Source organism: Gopherus evgoodei, chromosome 5 (assembly GCF_007399415.2).
Source record: "Gopherus evgoodei ecotype Sinaloan lineage chromosome 5, rGopEvg1_v1.p, whole genome shotgun sequence".
Lineage (NCBI taxonomy): Eukaryota > Metazoa > Chordata > Testudines > Testudinidae > Gopherus > Gopherus evgoodei.
The window spans coordinates 24,844,388-24,864,575 of NC_044326.1; the positions used below are offsets into that span (position 1 = coordinate 24,844,388).

General features: G+C 43.6%; 1 protein-coding gene across 4 annotated transcripts in view; it reads right to left on the reverse strand.

The window, feature by feature from the left end:
- Positions 1-20,188, reverse strand: part of KIAA0232 (KIAA0232 ortholog) — a 116,545-nt gene that overhangs the window by 38,711 nt on the left and 57,646 nt on the right. The window contains exon 1 of one of the 4 annotated variants that reach the window (XM_030565391.1): positions 6,247-6,342. The exons of the other annotated variants lie outside the window; for them this stretch is intronic. Coding sequence (XP_030421251.1) covers positions 6,247-6,333 — 87 coding nt within the window. The 5' untranslated portion in view covers positions 6,334-6,342. Of the gene's footprint in view, positions 1-6,246; positions 6,343-20,188 lie in introns of those variants that run through there. 4 annotated transcript variants of the gene reach the window in all.

Here is a 20,188-nt window from a genome sequence, read left to right on the forward strand (position 1 = left end):
TCACACCTAATCTACCTAGATATCCAGTAAACAGAGCTGTGTTGCCCAAGTGATAGATTTTGGCTGGGGTTGGGTTACAAATAAACTTGAATGCAGGAGGGCGGGGGAATGAAATGTTGTTCTTATTGTTATGAGTAAAGGGCAGTAGAACTTTACTTAGCTTGTGCTGATTGAGGGCATCTAGAGAGAGGGTGGGGACCTGTCCCTCTCCACTGTTTAAAGACAACAACGAGTCCTGTGGCACCTTATAGACCAGGGTTGGCAACCTGCGGCATACGAGCTGATTTTCAGCGGCACTCACACTCCCCAGGTCCTGGCCACTGATCCAGAGGGCTCTGCATTTTAATTTAATTTTAAATGAAGCTTCTTAAACATTTTTTAAATCTTATTTACTTTACATACAACAATAGTTATATATTATAGACTTATAGAAAGAGACTTTCTAAAAATGTTAATGTATTACTGGCCCACGAAACCTTAAATTAGAGTGAATAAATGAAAACTCGGCACACCACTTCTGAAAGGTTGCCAACCCGTTATAGACTAACAGATGTATTGAGGCATGAGGTTTCGTGGGTGAATACCCACTTCGTTGGATGTTTAAAGACAGAGCTGATTAGGCTCCATAGACAGTCTTTTGTTCTTTTAAGTGAGCACTGCAGCTGAAATCACTGATAATCAGGTTTAAGTGCTTAGTCCTACTGTGGGGACAGTGTTTCTGTGGAAGAGACAGCCCAGACTGCACTAGTAGCGAGGTTCCTCCACTGAGAGCTGGGTGGAACCTCAAGAGACCAACTCGCAGAGGTCACAGTGGCAGGTGGCAGCAGAAAGTGACTGCACAGGGCGATTGGAAACAGTGGTGGAGTGAACAGTGGCACAACAAACAGCAGTGGCCAGAGCGAACAGTGAGCAGCTGGAGGAACGAGCAAGGTGCTTTCTTGCCCCCCACCTGGGAGGTGTACTCATGTACTCTGAACTCAGTCTCCAATGACCAAGGACAACATCGGTGAGTGGGGAGTGGTGGAGGGAAAAGTGAGGGGCATGTTAAATAAACGTTTGTTAAACTATATTTTAGTGACTTTGCTCCAGAATGCTAGATTTATCTAGTTCTTTTTTTAACCCTGTTATAGTTTTGGTCTTCACAGCAAAGAGTTCCATGGGTTGACTTTATGTTGTATGAAGAAGTACTTCCCTTTTGTTTTTTTAAAAACCTGCTGCCTATTAATTTCATTGGGTGACTGCTAGTTCTTGTGTTATATGAAGGATTAAATAACATTTCCTTATTCACTTTGTTCACACCAGTCAAGATTTTATAGACGTCTATCATATCCCCCCTTAGTCGTCTCTTTTCTAAGCTGAAAATTCCCAGTCATTTTAATCTCTCCTCCTGTTTCATACTCCTAATGATTTTAGTTGCCCATCTCTGTACCTTTTCCAATTCCAATACATCTTTTTTGGGATGGGATAACCACATTTGCACACAGTATTCAAGGTGTGCACATACCATGGATTTATAGAGAGGCAATATGATATTTTCTGTCTTATTATCTATCCTTTTCTTAATGATTCCCAATATTCTGTGTGCTTTTTTGACTGCCGCTGCACACTGAGTGGATGGTTTCAGAGAACTATCCACGACGACTCCAAGATCTTTTTCTTGAGCGTTAACAGCTAATTCAGATGCCATCATTTTGTATGTATAGTTAAGATTGTTTTTCAATGTGTATTACTTTGCATTTATCACAATTGAATTTCATCTGCCATTTTGTTGCCCAGTCACCCAGTTTTGTGAGATCCCTTTGTAAATCTTAGCAGTCTGCCTGGGACTTAACTGTCTTTAATAGTTTTGTAACATCTGCAAATTTTGCCACCTGTTTACCCATTTTTCCAGATAATTTATGAATATGTTGAATAGTAATGGTCCCAGTACGACCCCTCAGGGATATCACTATCTCTCTCCATTCTGAAAACTGATAATTTATTCCTACTCTGATTCCCATCTTTTAACCAGTTACTGGATCCATGAGAGGACTCCCCTCTTATCCCATGATGGCTTACTTTTCAAAAGTCAATTTAAATTAAATATATTTTTTAAATTATATTTTTTTAGAAATCTAGACCTGTTATGTGTTTTGGTATAACTTGCATTATCCTTATGTTAAATTTGCATTATCCTAACAAAATATTTACTTTATTCATATCTCTTTTATATGTTGCATGTCAAAGTGAAAATGAAAAGAGAAAAACAATACAAAAATTTTTCCACTCAAAGGCCTCAAAAACTAACCAAGGTGAAGACCACATCAAGAACCAAGAATAAATCAACATGTCACCTGAAGGTTCAAGTGGTATAACTACAGCTACCTACCGAAGAAACAGTGTCTCCAAAACCTAAAGGCAGTTCCTGATGTTTGTCGGTCAAAGTGTTCCCATTTATTGAAGTTACAAAAGATGGCTACTGGTGCTTCTCTTGCAAAAAAAGCTTACAAAGAAGGAAAGCTTCCCAATGCTATAATTGGTAAAAGTGGAGGAGCTTGGTTTGTCAAACCGATCAGCAAAACCAGTGCTGACGAACTACGTGAAAAGGCTGCAAAACACCAGGCCTCAGGGGTGATCAACATGCAGAAAACCTTATAAGCCCACTTTTAAAGCCAATTTTAGAACTACTTAATGAGGTGTTAAGAATGCTGGAGACACAACATAGTTCATGCAAACGAACATGGTCATGGCATCCTGCTTTCTATTTAAGCAAGAGATACCACACTCTACAAACTGGAGGCCAATGTTAAGTGCATTGTCACTTGTTCATCCTGAAATTGAACACTGGTTCCAAACAAGACCAGCAAATGCTCACTATCTTTCTGCAAGAAACTCAAATGGCTAGAAGCATGTGGTCCAACAGTGAAAGATTCAACCGTTGAAAAAGTGAAGAACTCTCACCACATTCAAAAATTTGCATACATGGCTGATGAATGCACCGATGCAAATGGGTATCAAGTCACTGTGTACGTTATCTTGATGTCAGGGGTAGGCCAGTAAATGCATTTCTAGATGTTCAAGTTATAGAACAGGGGTAGACAACCTATGGCACGTGTGCCAAAAGCGGCACAGAAGCTGATTTTCAGTGGCACTCACACTGCCCGGGTCCTGGCCACCGGTCCGGGGGACTCTGCATTTTAATTTAATTTTAAAGTGAGCTTCTTAAACATTTTAAAAACCTTATTTACTTTACATAAAACAATAGTTTAGCTATATATATATAGAGAGAGAGAGACTTAGAGAAAGAAACCTTCTAAAAACTTTAAAATGTATTACTGGCACACAAAACCTTAAATTAGAGTGAATAAATGAAGACTCGGCACACCACTTCTGAAAGGTTGCCAACCCGTTACAGAAGACACATCGGCTGCATCTGTGACAACCCACATCTTAGGAGAGTTAAATGCTTGTCAACTGGACCCCAAATAGATGGCTGCTTGTGCATTTGATGGAGCTGCAAACTTCTCTGCAAGACATGGTGCAGTACAAGCTTTGCTCAGACAAAAGTGTAACCCTAATCTCTCCTATACACACTGCAGAGGCCATCTACTCCAACAAGCTCTCGTACAAGCTGCAGAATCATCAAAAGACATTAAAAAAAGCTATAAATTTAATGTCTTCACTATATTCTTTTTTCAGCAGCAGTCCAAAGAGACTAAATATCTTGGAAAATATAGAAGATACACTGGGACTGAAGTTCAAATTAGTACAACCTGGGAAAACCCACTGGCTCTCTCAAGAGCGATCCTTGTCTATTGTCTTAAAATTACTCCAGCCATTACTACTGGCTCTGGAAAGTTATCTATCAAGATGGGATGGAGCTAAGAAGTGAGGCTGGTAGATTACTTTTGCTACTATGTTCAGAGAAGACTATTGCCATTTTCTCTTTCGTAAGTCTACTGCTGAAACCACGGGTCATTAAACAATGCCATCCAGGCATCTGCTACTACAGTAGTAGATCTCTGTCCAGCAATAGAAGCTACATTTGGATCAGAGAGCTATCCATTGAAAAAGTACTGGAAGAAGCAAAGACTTCAGTCCAGAAGTTGACTAATGAAGGCATTTATATTGAATCCTTAAGTGAAGAAGACAAGAAGTGTTTGTTAAGACAACTGAAAAAGTACACAGACTTGATTCTTAAAAATCTACAACAGCAACTTTTAGATTCTACTCAACCTCTACGTAGCTTTTACAGATGCCTGTCCTATAAATCAACAACAGTTGAGTGGAGTGAGGCACTACCAGCAATGGGGCTGCCATGTGATCAGGACAGAATAGAGAATTTGAACAGAGTGGAATATCATACGACGAACGAAGAAAGATTTGACTTCAACTTCTTTATCATCATCACTAGTGGCTCGACCCAATCTTTGTGTACTGTTTTCTGGGATGAAAGAAGTAGGAATTCATCTCTTGCTACTCCCAGTCATAACAGCTACAGTTGAGCATTCTTTTTCACCATTGAATAGAATTTTGTGTTCTGAAAGAAGTCGCCTTCTGCCTGATCATGTGAATGAACTAATCAGCATATTAATTGAAGGAATGGAAGTACTGGACACACGAGAAGCCACCAAAGATGAATGCACTGCATTCAAGAAGTTCATTAACAGAGTTATGCAAAATTATAACAAGAAACCAAGAAGGTTGTAGATGTAGTGCTTCATAGAAGGCTTGAGTAGCCAACTTTAATTTGTGTGATGATTTCAAAACACGGAGTTAAATCTAATAAAAAGGTCATGAAACATTTTAAAGTTTTTACTATAGTGCCATACAGCACACCTTCACCCTCATGGTCTCACCCCTCATCGGCCCTGACCCCCCCCCCCCCTCATTTCAATTCCTGGGGAAACCACTGATAGCAACTTACGCTCAGAAGCAGAAGGTTGGAGTTGTAATAGAAAAAGCATCATACTGGGGGATGTAAGAAGCTGTATGTGCAGCCCCCTTTACACTGTCACACTTCTTAAAAACACATGCAGGTTGCTTTTCCTATTACGACTCCAGCCTTCAGTCCTCACAGCACTTGAAGTTACTGTGACTTAGGCCTGGGCTACGCTAGCGGGGGGGGGGGGGGGGGGGGCTGTTTCGCATTAAGATATGCAACTTCAGCTGCGCTATTCGCATAGCTGAAGTTGAAGTATCTTAGTTCGACTTACCTGGCTGTCCTCACAGTGGCGAGTCGACTGCCACGGCTCCCCGTCGACTACGCTTACTCCTCCTGCCGAGGTGGAGTATGGGCGTTGATTAGTGGATCAATTTATCACGTCCAGATGAGACGTGATAAAAATCGATCCCCGATACACTGAACACTACCCATCGATCCAGCGGGTAGTATAAACATACCCTTAGACAAACCTACTGGCAATAGCTACCACCACCATTTACCTTCTGAGTTTGACCCAAACATCTTTTTAACCTTTTCGGTATGTATGAATGTGATGTACGCTTCTTTCCAAAGGTACTACGTACAGCACACAGAGGTTAACAAGTGATTAAACAGATGCAAAAGAGGCAGATTTGCCTGCATCGCCGTGTTGGCGCAATGCATTTCTTTTAAAAAAGATTTACATACACACACTCACTCCCTCCCTGCTTACTTCTCAGTAGAGGAATTGGCAGGAATGAGACCATAAGGTGATACTGATACACGATAAGTTTTAGGGGAAAAAGGACCAAACTGTACAATTAAAACAGATTTTCCATTCTGAAATAATATGCTAATTTGAAAAGTCATACTGAAGTAATGGCTTCTGCTCTTTAATTTCTAGGTTTAATTATTTAAAGTTAAAGTGACAAAGCAATTACCTAACCCAGTTAACTGCAACTGCAGGGCTGAAAGTGCTAAATATAAAACTTCACAGCATATACTTAACTCAAGATGACTCAGCAATATTGAACATTAGGTTATATCTCCTATGTTTATGAACTACCTACTATTTAAAAAGGTAGAAAAGAATAGCATACTATGGATAACTTGTGTGGCTGCAGTGGCTGTCACTATATACATGCACCATCTACAGTAGCTTTTTTGTTTGTTTGTTTGTTTGTTTGAAAAAGTAGCACAGAAAGAGGTGATCTTGTTTCCACTCTGCTCTGAAGAATGATTACATGAAAGACAACCTGTGGCAACTTTATAAAAGCTAAGCAATTTAAAATCACTACACGACCCTAACACAAATACATGTAAGAAAAAGGTAATCTGCTTACCATTATGTTGAAGAAATGAAAAAGTTTTGGAATCACACACTCAGTTTCCGTCTGCATCACAAAACTAATACTTAAATCAGCTGACATACTGCATGCTGTTATGCACAGCAATCCTATGTAGCAAGCACTAGGTTAAAAAAAAGCCTACAGTGCAGAATGTCAAGCCTCTAGAGATCATTTATTCAACTTCTTACTGCACTGTGTAAAACAGGCTGCAGATTAGCAAAGTAACACCTCACAAGCAGTGATAAAATGCTTTAATATTCTCTTATAGACTGTGAGATGTATTTAACAAATCAATACAATATAAAAGTAATTTTCTGGTGTTTTGTTAAGTGGTAATTTTCTGGTGTTTCTGGCTATATCTTAGCCGTTACGCTCCAAGTTTCAGAAAAATCTAAAGTAACCCAGCTAGTGTCCGTTTGTCTCAGTAGGATATGTAATTATATGAATTTAAAACACTACAAATTATCTACCCCGAAGTGCCTTGCTTTTGTTAGTTTTAAGCTCTGCAATATTTATACTGGTTTTGATTATTTTAAGAAGTATTTATCCCAACATGAAATACACAGAACTTAATCACATTAGCCTCTACAACAATATCATGTGGTTAACTCTCACGATTTCTGTCTTCGGGTGGAGTATGAAATATTGTTTAAGCTTATTTCAGCTACTAAGCTTGCTTCCAATAATAGTCCCTCTTTTTCCCCCCTTCAAGATCTGGAGGTGAGGTTTCTAACCCACCACTTTTAAAATTTGTATTTTTAGTTTTTCCCTTCCCCTCAAATCAATCCCTCATTTTTCCTCTCTGTTCTAGTGTCTTCCAGGATCCACTTACTCCCATCCCTTCTTTCTTTACTTCCATCCCAATCCATCAAAGGTATTATTTTTTGGCACTCTGTCCACTTTTTGAGGGCTAGACTGGCTCATATAAGGATAGGTGCCAGATTACTAGTTTGGGAGTGACGATGCTAAGAGATAAGGCTGAGTGTGTGTCATGGAAGTCACGGATTCTGTGACTTTCTGGGACCTCCGTGACTTCTGCAGTGGTCAGTGCAGCTGGCCCGGGGCTGCCCGAGCAGCTCGAGCAGCCCCATGACCAGCCGCACCAACTGCTGCTGAGGCAGTCTCGGGCCACCTCCCCCAGCAGCAGGTTTTTGGGTATAGGAGGGGCTTAGGGCTGGGGAGGAGGTGAGGGCTCTGGGCAGCGCTTACTTTGACAGGCTCCCCGGAAGTGGCAACATGTTCCTCCCTATCAGCTTCTAGCTCCACGTGCCGCCTCTGTCCACAAGCACCGCTCCCATAGGCTGTGGTTCCCGGCCAATGGGAGCTGGCACTTGGACGGAGGGAGAGACGTGTCATTACTTCCGGGAGTGCTGAGAGGAGCTGAGTAGGAGGTCTGCCAGTCCCACCAATCCTTCCCTTCCCCCAAGCACTGCGGCGCCCCCCAAACCATGCCCCCCCCTGCCCCCAGCACCCGCAGCACCCTCACACCGCCATTTCCCCAAGATTAGTCAGGGGTATGTAGTACAAGTCATGGCCAGGTCATGGATAGTGAATGTTTGTTCACTGCCTCTGACCTATCCATGACTTTAACGAAAAATACCTGTGACTAAAACGTAGCCTTACTAATAGATAAATTAAGCCTCTGAATTTGCCCAGTCAGAAAAAACAAGCAGCCAGTCTGACTGCTTGTTAACTTAAGATTTCTGAGACTTTTCTCCAATCATCCTGCCTCTTGCTTACAAAACAGCATAGCTTTATCTAGAGCAAATCAACATACTATTTCAGTTAACCAAGGAGTGAGAGAAATCAAAGGCAGCAATCCTCAAGCACGCAAGATAAAAGGAGATCACTAAATTCACACCCAAACTCTCATTTGTTGCTACTAGACCACTGAATGAGTCTCCTTTACACTCTCTCCTTTTCTCTACTCCACTGCAGAGGGCCTTTTTCAACAGCACCCACAGACAAACAAAACTGGTGTGATGGTTCAACGTTTTCACTAGACTCCTGCCAATGCCGTGAAAAAGTCTATATCCATGAGCCCAGATGCTACACTCCTCTGTCAAGAGTCTCCTGCAGTAGGTGAAGAAAAATAACATTAAATATGAGATCTGTAGGATTTCATTTCTAGTTTAAAAAAGTAACTAATATCTCTATGAAATCCCTCAACGTGACATGTACAGCCAGACGCAATTATCAGTGAAATGCATCCGGTTGAAACATAACACTTTAGATAACATTATGAAAGGTGGTAGGTTTCATATACTCATTTCCAAATTTAAGTACCTGTTGATATTTTTAAGAGAGGAAAAAAAGGCAAAGAAATTCTCTAAAAAGAATAGAGCCTGCACACTGGTTAAAAATTGTGGTCTTCAATTAGTACAGAAGATTTGCCTTTAAAAAAAAATAAGTCCACCAATTTGCTGTGTTTGGAATACTTTATACAATTTAAAGATGTCGATTTAACAATTTTAACTCACAAAGACAAAAACTGTCTCTGTCAACTATTATCTATGCCAAGTTCCAGCCCATTAAAACGCAACTGTCAGAGTTACATCTGTAGGCAGGGGAGATTATATATTGTGTCTTCAAGGCTTCAGCCAGAAGCTTCAAGAGATTGGGTCCCACTGGGAGCCTGAAGATTAGCTGTAATCCAGGGTAAGTATATCAGGCCCAGTATAGTCATTCTAAAGCAGGGGTTATCAAACTGGGTGTCAGGACTCCTCAGGGGGGTCACGAGGTTATTACACAGGGGGTCATGAGCTGTCAGCCTCCACCCCAAACCCTGCTTTGCCTCCAGCATTTATTATGGTGTTAAATATATTTAAAAGAGTTTTCAATTTATAAGGGGAGGGGCCGCACTCAGAGGCTTGCTATGAGAAAGGGGTCACCAGTACAAACATTTGAGAACCACTGTTCTAAAATTTATTTGAATACAGTTACCATCCAGTAGGTTTAGCATGTTTTCTCAGAGTTTCTGCTACCATGATGGTCACATCTCATGATTATTTTACCAAGTTTCTAGTCTACAGAACTGAAGGTAGCATGAGTAAGGAAGGATATATGGCTCTTTATCCTATTTTCAGTGGATCTGTTAAGTCATTACCTATTCCCTCTCAATGGTATTATTTGGCTAGGGGCCAGCTGACTGAGCTTGCCTTCTATGACATATCAGCGAAACAGCTGCCTGTACTGAGAAATTTGAACAATTCAGAGCTAGATATTATAAATGACATCTTCCTAAAATTACTTAAAAATATATGTACAATATAATCTATTTAACTAGCTATGACTTCGCATCTTGTTCCATGTGAAGCAAGGTAAAGTCTTCCTTGTTCTGCCCTGAACTGTGTCCTAGCCTTTTCTTTGTCTGTCATGTCTTATTTAGCTACAAGTCTTTTCTATATTGGTGAAGCACCATAGTAAATTAAAGGCACTATATTTTAATTGTTAATGATAATTATAACAGTGATAAGAGAATTAGTCACTACAGTTTCCCTCTGGGTTCATAGTATACTTTAAATCTTAAAAAGCAATTCTTCACTTTCATAAAATACAGCTTTGAACAATGAGATACAAGTTCTCAGTTTCACTTTTTGATAGTGTATAACTGCAGTGCACCAGATTGCTTTTCTTGGCATGTGGCCTGTCACCAAGTGAAAGATTAAGCAGCTGTTCTGGGTGAATCAACAGTTAAGACATATGAACTGACTAACATACAAAATGTGACTCACCACAACTGTACATTTGTTGCTAAAAACTTACTCTGTCAAATGTAGACGGTTTTTAAAGAGTCAATGTTTTCATTTGCCTAAAAGATTGCTTACATGTTACAAAATACAAATTATACGTTAACTGCACTGTAAAACATTTTTTAAAAGTTTGAATATAAAATTTAATGCTAAGAATAGAAAAATGTATCCATATTTACCTAAAAATTTCCTCTCTTTCAAGTAATAAAGTCCACAGATCTGTTAAAATGGGTATTTCAGCCTGCTTCCAACTTGGAGGCAGAACCAGACCTCTCCGTCAGCCACTAGCAGCAAGGGAAAGCCCTGACTCCTAAAGTTCTCTCCAGCTGAGAAAACTTTCACAGACAGGGAATTCAAATCTACTTTCCTACATCACAGATTGTGTTAAATATAATTAGGGGGGGGGGCAACAATTTTTCCAACTGCAGAGCATAGTAATTTCCGTTAACTGACAACAAACCTAAATCCTTGGATGTCAATTTTCATTGCTCTGCCAGATGATTCATTTGTCTTCGGCTGGATCTGTGGCCCTTATTATTTGACTAAAGTATTTTTTCAGGTAAGCTCAGATATAGTTTCCTATTTTTTTTCTAAAGGTCCACAGATCCGTTATCATGGAATTTTCAAAGCAGAGTGCCCATAGGGTGGGAGGTAAATATCATCTTCATCTTCCCCTAGTACTAAGCCACAGAAAAGACTTCTCCCAAAATAAAGAAAAAGGCATTTGCTAAGACTAGATAACCAAAATGCAGAATTTGATGAACACATGGCTGACTGGCAGATTTCAATACAGGAGACATGACTGTCTGACCTGAGGTTGACAGGGCTTTGATAATTCCCAGAAAGAGAAATATTTCTTGAATTTACTCAGGGAATGAATGTTATGATAGTTGTGAGAATCACCTTCCTGAATTAAAAATACAATACTAGGTCTTGACAGAGAGAGAAAACTCCCAACTTCAAATAAAAAACCCTTATCTGACTAGAGATGGTAACATCGGCAGGCCTATTCTAAAAGATCTGTGGTATAACGAAGCCTCCTGTAGGGCTTCAATCTGGGTAGTGCTGGCAAGGAGCAGAATGAGATTTCAAGATTATGCTCTATAATCTTGCAGGGTTGGAATACAGTGGGTGCCATAAGGAAGCATTTAGTGCTGGGATTGGTATAATCTTCCTTTTCTTGAAAATGCTGAGAACATTATACTACAGAAAGCTGATCTTTTTACTTGGATGTTTATACACACAAAATAAAGCCCTGCTGGGGGAACTCAAGGCTATGTTTCACTGGTTTAACACAATAGTTAAAACTATGGATGTTACACCAGCCAGCAGAATAAGTTCTATTTGTTGTCTTCTATTTTGGTATCCATAAACCCAATATCACTTCATCCAAGCATTCACTATAAGCCCGTCTAGTTTCGAATGGCAGGACTGGTCTTGCAACAGCAGACTTCTGTGAGACCGTCAAATATCTAATGTGAGGCAGCCTGAGAGCCATAGCCTTGCTAGACAAAGTCATAAACTGTATCCATGCCCAGCTCTCTCATTCCTATCTTTTTGTACTGTCCTGAGAAGCAGTGAAAGTGGTGGGAAGTCATTCACCACCTCATCTCCCTGATCCAGATGCAGAGAGGGGTAAGCAGGGCACTTTATTTACTATATCCAGACGCAAAGAGGTCCATTACCAGCTCTACAATTAACTTACAATGAATGAGAGATTTCCAGGTGCAGGAGCCACTCTGCTAATCCATCTTTTGCAATGCAAGTCTGTGTGTTCATCTCCTTTTTGACAGTCAGCACACAGAGCTAGGAAATTCGGATCCAGCCAATGCAGGAAAATTCTCTTTGGCATAAGACATGTTGACTGTAGTGACCAGAACAAATCTGTTATACGGTGAAGGAGCAGTGCTCTGAGACCTCAGTGAATCATTGTGTTTCAGAGGGTGGATGCTGTGCTGTCTCTTTCTAGTATCCATTCCCGAACTGAATCAGAAAGATCGTTAACAACCACCACCACCAACAAAAAATCTGCATTCACTAGCTGTGGGAGCACAGCTATACATCTGAAGCTAAATCTCCCAACAGCTGAAACAAGATACGATGCGGAGGGGATACCTGGAATTACTGGACAGGTAGCATATGAACTCTTGATCACTAAAGCATGCCTGAATAAGAACTGAATTTCTGTTTCTGTGGCACCACTTGTTTTCCTTTATGAACATCTCCACCTTCTGCTAACATTCTTCCGAGATGAGACCTTGGTACCCGACAATATTCATCCTCAGCCTGGGTCCATCATAGACTTCCCTGGTACCATGTGTCTGTCCTGAAACCAAGAAACTCCAGGGACGTTATCACTGTGTGCTTGCTTCTGAACCCGAATCAGAAAAGTTGTCCAAGAAAAGTGAATTTCCTTTTCCCCTTAAAGCCAACATTATTGCTATCATGATCCTGGAGAGATACCCTGAGAGAACATTTAAGATCAAATGATACTGATTGAGACTGGGTAAGAAAAAACCTGTCTCCCCTCTGAAAAACAATTATCGAAGGATGGTAAAATGGGAATGTTTTGAAGACAACGCTCCATCAGGAAAAATGGTAACTCACCATCTCGTAACTGTTGTTATTTGAGATGTACTGCTCATATCCATTCCAGTTAGGTGTGTGTGCGTGCGCCACGTGCAGTTGTCAGAAAGCTTTCCCCTAGTAGCACCCATCGGGTCAGCTGTAAGAGCCCCATGGAGTGGCACATTTATGGCACTCAATATATGACCCTGCCAATCCAGGGCCTACTAAGTTCCTTCTTGCCAGTTACTCCGACAGGTGGGAAAGCAGGTGGGTCTGGAATGGATCTGAGCAACACATCTCGAAGAACAGTGATGAGTAGCTGAGTAATCGTTTTTTCTTCTTCAAGTGCTTGCTCACGTCAATTCCAGACTTCCAACCCTACCTCGGAGGTGTGGTTGGAGTTATAGAGCATCAGACTGGAGCACTGCTCTACCGAAGGCTGCACCATCTCTAACATGCTTGGTTATAGCATAGTGAGTGGCAAATGTGTGCACCAAGGACCATGTTGCCGTCCTGCAGATTTCTTGAATTGGCATCTGAACCAGGAACGCTGCCAATAAGGCCTGCACCCTCATGGAATGGGTCATGAGAGCTGGGGCTGGAACATTAGCTAATTTGTAGCAGGTGCAGATGCAGGACATAAGCGACTGAGATCCTCTGCGACGAGACCGGGAGACCTTTCATACGGTCTGCTACTGCCATGAATAGTTGGTTCGACTTCCAGGTCAGGTCTGAGCTGCACCGTGTCCTCAACAGAGGGGAGAAGAACAGGTGCCACCCTACTTATGTAAAACATTGCCGTTGTGTTGTCCATCATGACTCCCACACATTAACCGCTTAAGCAGCCCTGGAAGCTCTGGCATGCTAGTCAAACGGCTCAACTCCTTGATACTGACGTGGAGTGAGAGCTTGTCTTGTGTCTGAAGGTTCCCCAGGTGTGCAACCCACCCCAGTGCTGATGCATCTGTTACCAGGGACAGGGAGGGCTGAGGTCTATGGAAGGACTCCCTTGCACACGTCTTGGTTGAGCCACCAGTCCAGAGACTGGAGGACGTGACCTGGAAGAGTGACCAGAGTCCAGACTGTCACGTCCCAGGCGGTACGCTGACGTAAGCCAAATCTTGAGAGGTCTGCGACACATTCTGGCATGCTGTGTACCAAGTATGTACAAGATGCAATTTGACTGAGTAGACTCAGGCAGGCTCTTGCTGTGGAGGTAGGGTACTGTCTGAGTAGAATCCCTTGCCCCTTAGCTGCCGAGGAATCTCCTCCGCTACCCCTGCAGCAAGGAGCATTTGCACCTCCTGGATAAGGAGTTACTCATGAGAAGGGTCCCGGAAGAGGGACAGGGAAGGGGGTAGAAGCAGAACTGGAGAGAATAACCCATTTGTACCATGCAAAGAACCCAGTAGTCCAATGTTATTTAGGACCAAGCACGGTAGAAGTGGGATAGACAGTTCAGAAAACAGGGTTGAGGATGTGGTCCACAGTCAGGCACGCTTTCCCTGGGCGTACCTTCAAAAGGCCTGCTTGGAGCCCGAAGAGCTACATGCCTGGCCCTGAATAGATGAGGGCTGGGATGGCTTCTGCCTGCCATTCCTACCACACTTCCTAGAAAAGTCCCATCTAGGATGCAGTTGGTAGGGACGTTGAGAGGTTTGTGGTTTAAAATATTTCTGCTGAGTAGCGAGGCTGTGCACACCAAGTGACTTCAGCGTAGCCTTCAAGTCTTTTAGGCTATGCAGCCTAGAGTCAGTTAGCTCTGCAAATAATCCTGCCCTATCAAAGGCCAGGTCCTGGAGGGGTTGCTGAACCTCAGGTGGCAGACCTGAGGCCTGCAGCCATGAGCTTCTCCTCGTGGCCAAGCCAGAGGACAAGGTGCACGCCGCTGAATTCACAGCCTCCAGTGAGGCCTGTAAAGAGGTCCGTGCCACTGCCCTGCCCTCAACAATGGCCCCAAACTCTTCCCTGGACCCCGAGGACAACAGTTCCCTAAATTTAATTTCAACATGAAGTTCCAGGAATTGAAGATGCATCTGCTCAGGATTGCCTGCTGATTAGCAATCTTGAGCTGTAAGCCTCCCATGGAATAGACCTTCTTGCCAAAAGGTTGAGTCTTTTAAAGTTCTTGGACTTTGAAGTGGGTCCTTGTTGCCCCTGCCTCTCACGTTCATTCACTGCTGACACTACCAAGGAGCAGGGCTATGAGTCGGTGTACAAACACCTGTACCCCTTAGAGGGGATGAAGTATCTCTTTTCTACATGTGGAGGGTCTTGATAAGTGGCAGGTCCACTCTGGATGGACCTTCCAGGGCCAGCATGTCCGCCATCAGGTCCTCTTGTTCTGCCAACTCCTCAGCCTGTAGACCCATGTTGCATGCCACTCTGCAGAGAAGGTCCTGGTGGGCGTGACTCTAATGGCAGCGGCCCTGAAGTTGAAGTCCCTGCCACAGTCTTTTCCAGAGAGGATGATGAGAAGGTAAGCAGAGGAACAGAGTCATCTTGGATTTTCTGGTCCATTGGGACTTCCTGCCCAGCCTCCTGTTCGAGGTCGATTATCCCTGGATCCACTGAAGGAGCAGGGCCAGTTCTAGGAAAGGCACTGTGGCTGCAGTACTCTCAGCACCCCTGGGGGCAGGCTGGCTGGCCGACCAGGGGACCTTGGACAAGGTACCCAGGGCCTCATGATATACCCAAGGGGTCCAAAAGGGGCACTGTGCCAGCCTCTGCCATTGCACCGGCCATGGCATTGTGCCAACATCGGGACATCTATGTGCCAACCTGTGCCGGTTCCAGCACGAAAATCTGAACCCTGCCTCTGAGTCCGAAGATGAGGACCAGGATCTAGATGGCCATGATGGTGCTGAGCGAAGCTGGGCGGGTGATTGGTGCCACAAGGATGGGGAGCAGTGCTGGGATCCAGGGCGGCACCGTGACAACGACTGGTGCCGAGACCTTGAATGGTGCCACGATGTCCGGTGCCGAGAACTGTACCTCCACCAAGTCAGGGATCAGTGCCAGGACGGTGAGCAGTGCTGCAAGTCAGAGTGTCATTGTGAGATGGATCGGTGACGGGACTCAGAGCAGTGCTTCCCTGTCAGTACCGGCAAACAGTGTCTTGGAGATGCAGGCGGACGCAACATTGCTAGCTTGCCCTGTGACTGTATCCCCTTCAGTGGTGCTGGAGGCTTGCTGGAGAGGGCCAGGGACCCTACTGGTGTCATGGCAATGAGGTCCCTGGTGGCCTCAAAGGTGTGTGGGGTGCATGGTAGCCCTACCTCTTCCATCATATGGCTTAGGGAGACCAACAGCACTAGACTCAATGGTCCCGTTTGTGGAGCCAAAGTCAACAGTGCCCACTCCAAATCTCTGTGCCAGGTGCTCCCCAAAGGAGTGGGTCTCCAAGGCGGAAATCCGCTACTACCCTGCTTGCAACGCCGCTCTTGTGGTGCCAGGGATGGGACCGGGTCTTGTCGTACCGAGGTAGATTGAACTTGGTGCCAGATCTTGCTGTGCTGAGGCGGACTGCAGTCAGAGTCACCTCCATAAGAAGCTGCTTTAAACAGAAGTCCCACTCTTTTTGTGTTCTAGGGCAAAACCCTTTACAAATCCTGCACCTATTGTCTTGGTGCGCCTCCCCCCAGACAAGTTAGACTGTTAGAATATAGTTATTTAAGACTGTCTGTAAAGGCCTATACTTGAACTTAGGTGTATTTTTATCACTTAGCTAGTTATAGAGTTATAAAACAAAGAATCAAAATCACAGTCCGCCTGTTTCTGGGCCTTCTCTCACTGTGACAGTCTGAGGCCTAGTTCTTAGGCTAAGGCCTTTGGCTAAGCACCAGAGGCAGCCATAAGCTGGGAAGCAAACGGTCACATCCTCACCTTCCAAACTAGTCACATTGAAAGAAGGTGGTATTGGGCTGTTAGAAATACAATCCCGTCCTGATAATGCCTACCACCACCAGATAAAGATGGTTAAAAGAAAACTTAGTTTGATGGCATCCTGTCTGGCAAAAAATCACTTCTCGATAGTTGTGGTTGAGAAACCCTAATTTCTGTATGTTTTATCTTTATGGCCCCCACTTTCTATTGTTAATCTGTCCGGTTCTCTAATTGTTTCTGTCTGTTGTATAATTAATTTTGCTAGGTGTAAGTTAATTAGGGTAGAGGGATATAATTGGTTAGAGAATTATGTTACAATATGTTAGTACTGGTTAGATTGGTTATGGTACAGCTAAGAATATTACTATATAAATTAGGGGCAAACAGGAAGTAAATTGGGATTCAAAAATAAGGACAAGGGAACTTGGATTTAAGCTTGCTGAAAGTTCACCCCAATTAACATTGAATTGTTTGCGCCTTTGGACTTCAGGTATTGCTGCTCTCTGTTCACCCTCCCAGGGAAGTGGGAGGGTGAAGGTATAAGCCCTCTAACATAGACAAGCGGTATGGACTTATTGCAGGAATTGCAGGGTTTGAACCCTTGGGACCAAGGCAAGCCCCAAGGTGCCACGGTGAGATAGGCAGTCGGGGTGGAGGGCAGTGTTCCCTCTAATTTTTAATCACCCATGTGCAGAATGAATCTTGTTATGTGCACCAGTATGGAGGTGACATATGGGTGTGCGTAACAAAATTCACGTGGTGGGGGTGGGTCGAAGGGATTTGAAGCGTAGGAGGGGAGCTCAGGGCTGGGGCAGAGGGTTGGGATGCAGGGCGTGAGGTTTCCAGCCCGGGGTGTGTGTATGTGTGTGCGCGTGTGTGTGCGTGCGCAGGCTCTGAGGTGGGGCCGGGAATGAGGGGTCTGGAGTGCAGGAGGGTGCTCCAGGGCTATGGCAGCGAGAGAAGACTCCCCCCGCTCTCTCTCCCCGAAGAAGAACCTGGTTGCAAGGTGGGGGGAGGCGGGAGAATGCAGGTGGTGAAGGAGAAGCATCTCTCCCCACCTCAGCAGCTCTGGGGCTGCGGGATAGGTGCCCCTTCTCCGACCCCAACAGGAACAGGCTGGGTTCGAGCAGGGGGAGGGCCACCCTGGCCACACCTGGGGCTGGGCCAGGCCACCCTGGTCAGTTCGGGCGGCAGCAGAGTTGGGGCCAGCGGAGGGCTGTCCTAGCGTGTCTAGGCTGCCCTGGCCACAGCATGTCTGGGCAGCCTCAGCAGGTTCACTTACACTGGCCTCTCACAGCCATGGTTGCTTATCTGCACCTAAAAGGGACAAATGTTTTTCCCCTTTCCTAAGTTCTGCTCCAAATATTTAGTACGTTTTTAATTTGCATAGAGTTTTTTGCAGTGTTTTGTTAACAAAATTCTATTGTGCTGAAAATAATTCACCTTTATTAGCTCCCAACATATGCTGCAGAATGCCTATGTGTACTGAAAGCACCCACTTGTTCTAAAAGTTTGACAACTCATAGGATGAGTGACAAAGTGTAATAATCATCAATGTAGTAACATCACAAAATTAAAAAGGTGCATTGAGAGGGTTTTATTCATAGATCTACACCAAGCACCACACAATTCCTAACAGGTCCCAAAACAATTTAACCAGGTACAGCACAATAAACCAAAATACATCACTGTAAAGCCTGCTTGAGCTGTACAGCTCTGCATTAAGCTCTTCTAATAGCCCTTCTAACAGCCCTTGTATCTGACTGTTCAAATTCAGCAGATAGCCACTCCCACCTCCATCCCAGCAGCAACGTTCCCCCTCTGCTTCACAGATATAATGCAGGACACAGCAGGCAGTTATAACCATTGCAATGACTGTGAGATCCAATCTTGTGAGTAAACAACACCAGCATCTATTCAATCTACCAAAGCACATTCAATTGTCTTTCTGTACTTGCTGAGCAGGTAGTTGAAACTGTCCTTGTTGCTCCCCCAAGATCACTATTGGCATTTCAACATCACCACTGGTAATCTGGCAGTCAGGAAACAAAGTTCCTGCTTGTAACTTTTTGAACAGATCTGTGTTCTTAAAGATGCAAGTGCATCTTCCCTAACCAGGCAACACTGATGTTGGTGAAGCATCCATGTGATCCATCTATACTCGCATAACCATAGAAAAGTGGCCCTTTCTGTTGATGTACTCTATGACAAGGTGGTCTGGTGCCAAAATATGGATATGAGTGCCATCTCTTGCTACACTGCAGTTTGGGAATCCCACTGCTGCAAATGCATCCACTATATCTTGCACCTTGCAGAAGTCATACTCCTGAGTAGCTGGAGATAATTTATGGTCCAATACTTGCATGACAGCAGCCCCCACAGTGGATTTTCTAATTCCAAAATTATTTCCTACTGACCAGTGTTGCAAGTTTCCACAGTGCAATCGCCATTTACTTCTCCACTGTCAGTGCAGGTCTCATTCTGTGGGCTGGGGCAAACTCCGCACCCAGATCCGCAATCCCTGCAGTCAGTGCTCGTTTACTGGGTCCAGAAGTGGCGTTTCACAATCTGCCGCTGCTCCATGAATGCCACCAACCACCTTGAACTGGTTCTTGCTTTGTCCCACAACCATCTATCCTCCATGAAATTGTCATGTTCCCTGCTGATTCTGTTTCCTCTTCAGCTCTGCGAGTGCATCCTGTACTTGCAATGCTGCTAACAACAGTGGAGAGCTGTGCAGGCTCGATGCTTCTGTCAAAGAGATAGTGGACAACGAGGAGGGCTGCATGGGTTCGTGGCATTTTTTAAAAAGTGCAAAAGTCATGGGATACAGATGATACTATGGGATGGAGAAAGTTGCATGTTGGGAAACTGTTCCCAGTTACCCGAGAAACCTATTTCTGCCCCACCGTGCACTGCCAAAACTTCCCAAAAGACCATGCGCTGGATAGTGGCAAGTTGCACACTGGGATATCTACCCATGGTGCCCGGCACTGTGCATCAATACAATCACTCCTGGTGAGTACACAGAGCACTGACGAAAGGAGCCAAGTATACACACGCAAAAGCAATATACTAACTACAGCAGCTTTGTGTCAACCTAACTAGCACTGGAAAATGTTTGTAGTGAAGACATGGCCTAAAATGAATGACGTCCCTCAACATGAGGGACAGTTATGAGATACAATATGTTAATACAATATTGTCACAATGCAACATTTTAAACAATTAGAATATTGGTCAAAAATCAAGTCAATTACCAGTAGGTCATATTCACAGAGGGCACTTTAAAGGCTTTCAGAGTTAAAATACTTGAAAAGTAAAATCAGCTTTGAAGCCCTACCTATTCTCATGTAGTTTCTAATCTTTAAGTGCACCAGGCTGAGCCATGAAAACAATCACTCTGCTAGCAGACATTACTTCTATGATTACATGTCTTCTTTTCTCTGAGGACATTTACATGAGATTGCCATCTCCTCAGCATCTCTTTTCAAACTGGTAATTATACTTCTTACTAGTCTTTTGGACAAGAAATTCAAAGTGTGTTCACAACAGCTATGTTACTGCTTTCCTCATCTTAGTAGTATTGACTTCTCTGACAGAAAACTAGTTGCATGGCACTTATGTCCTCTCACACATTTTGACTGTATCACCAGCAATTATAGTGAAATATTCAGATGAACATGGAGAACTGGAGGCATCAATGTTTGTCTTACAAGTAAACAGATCCA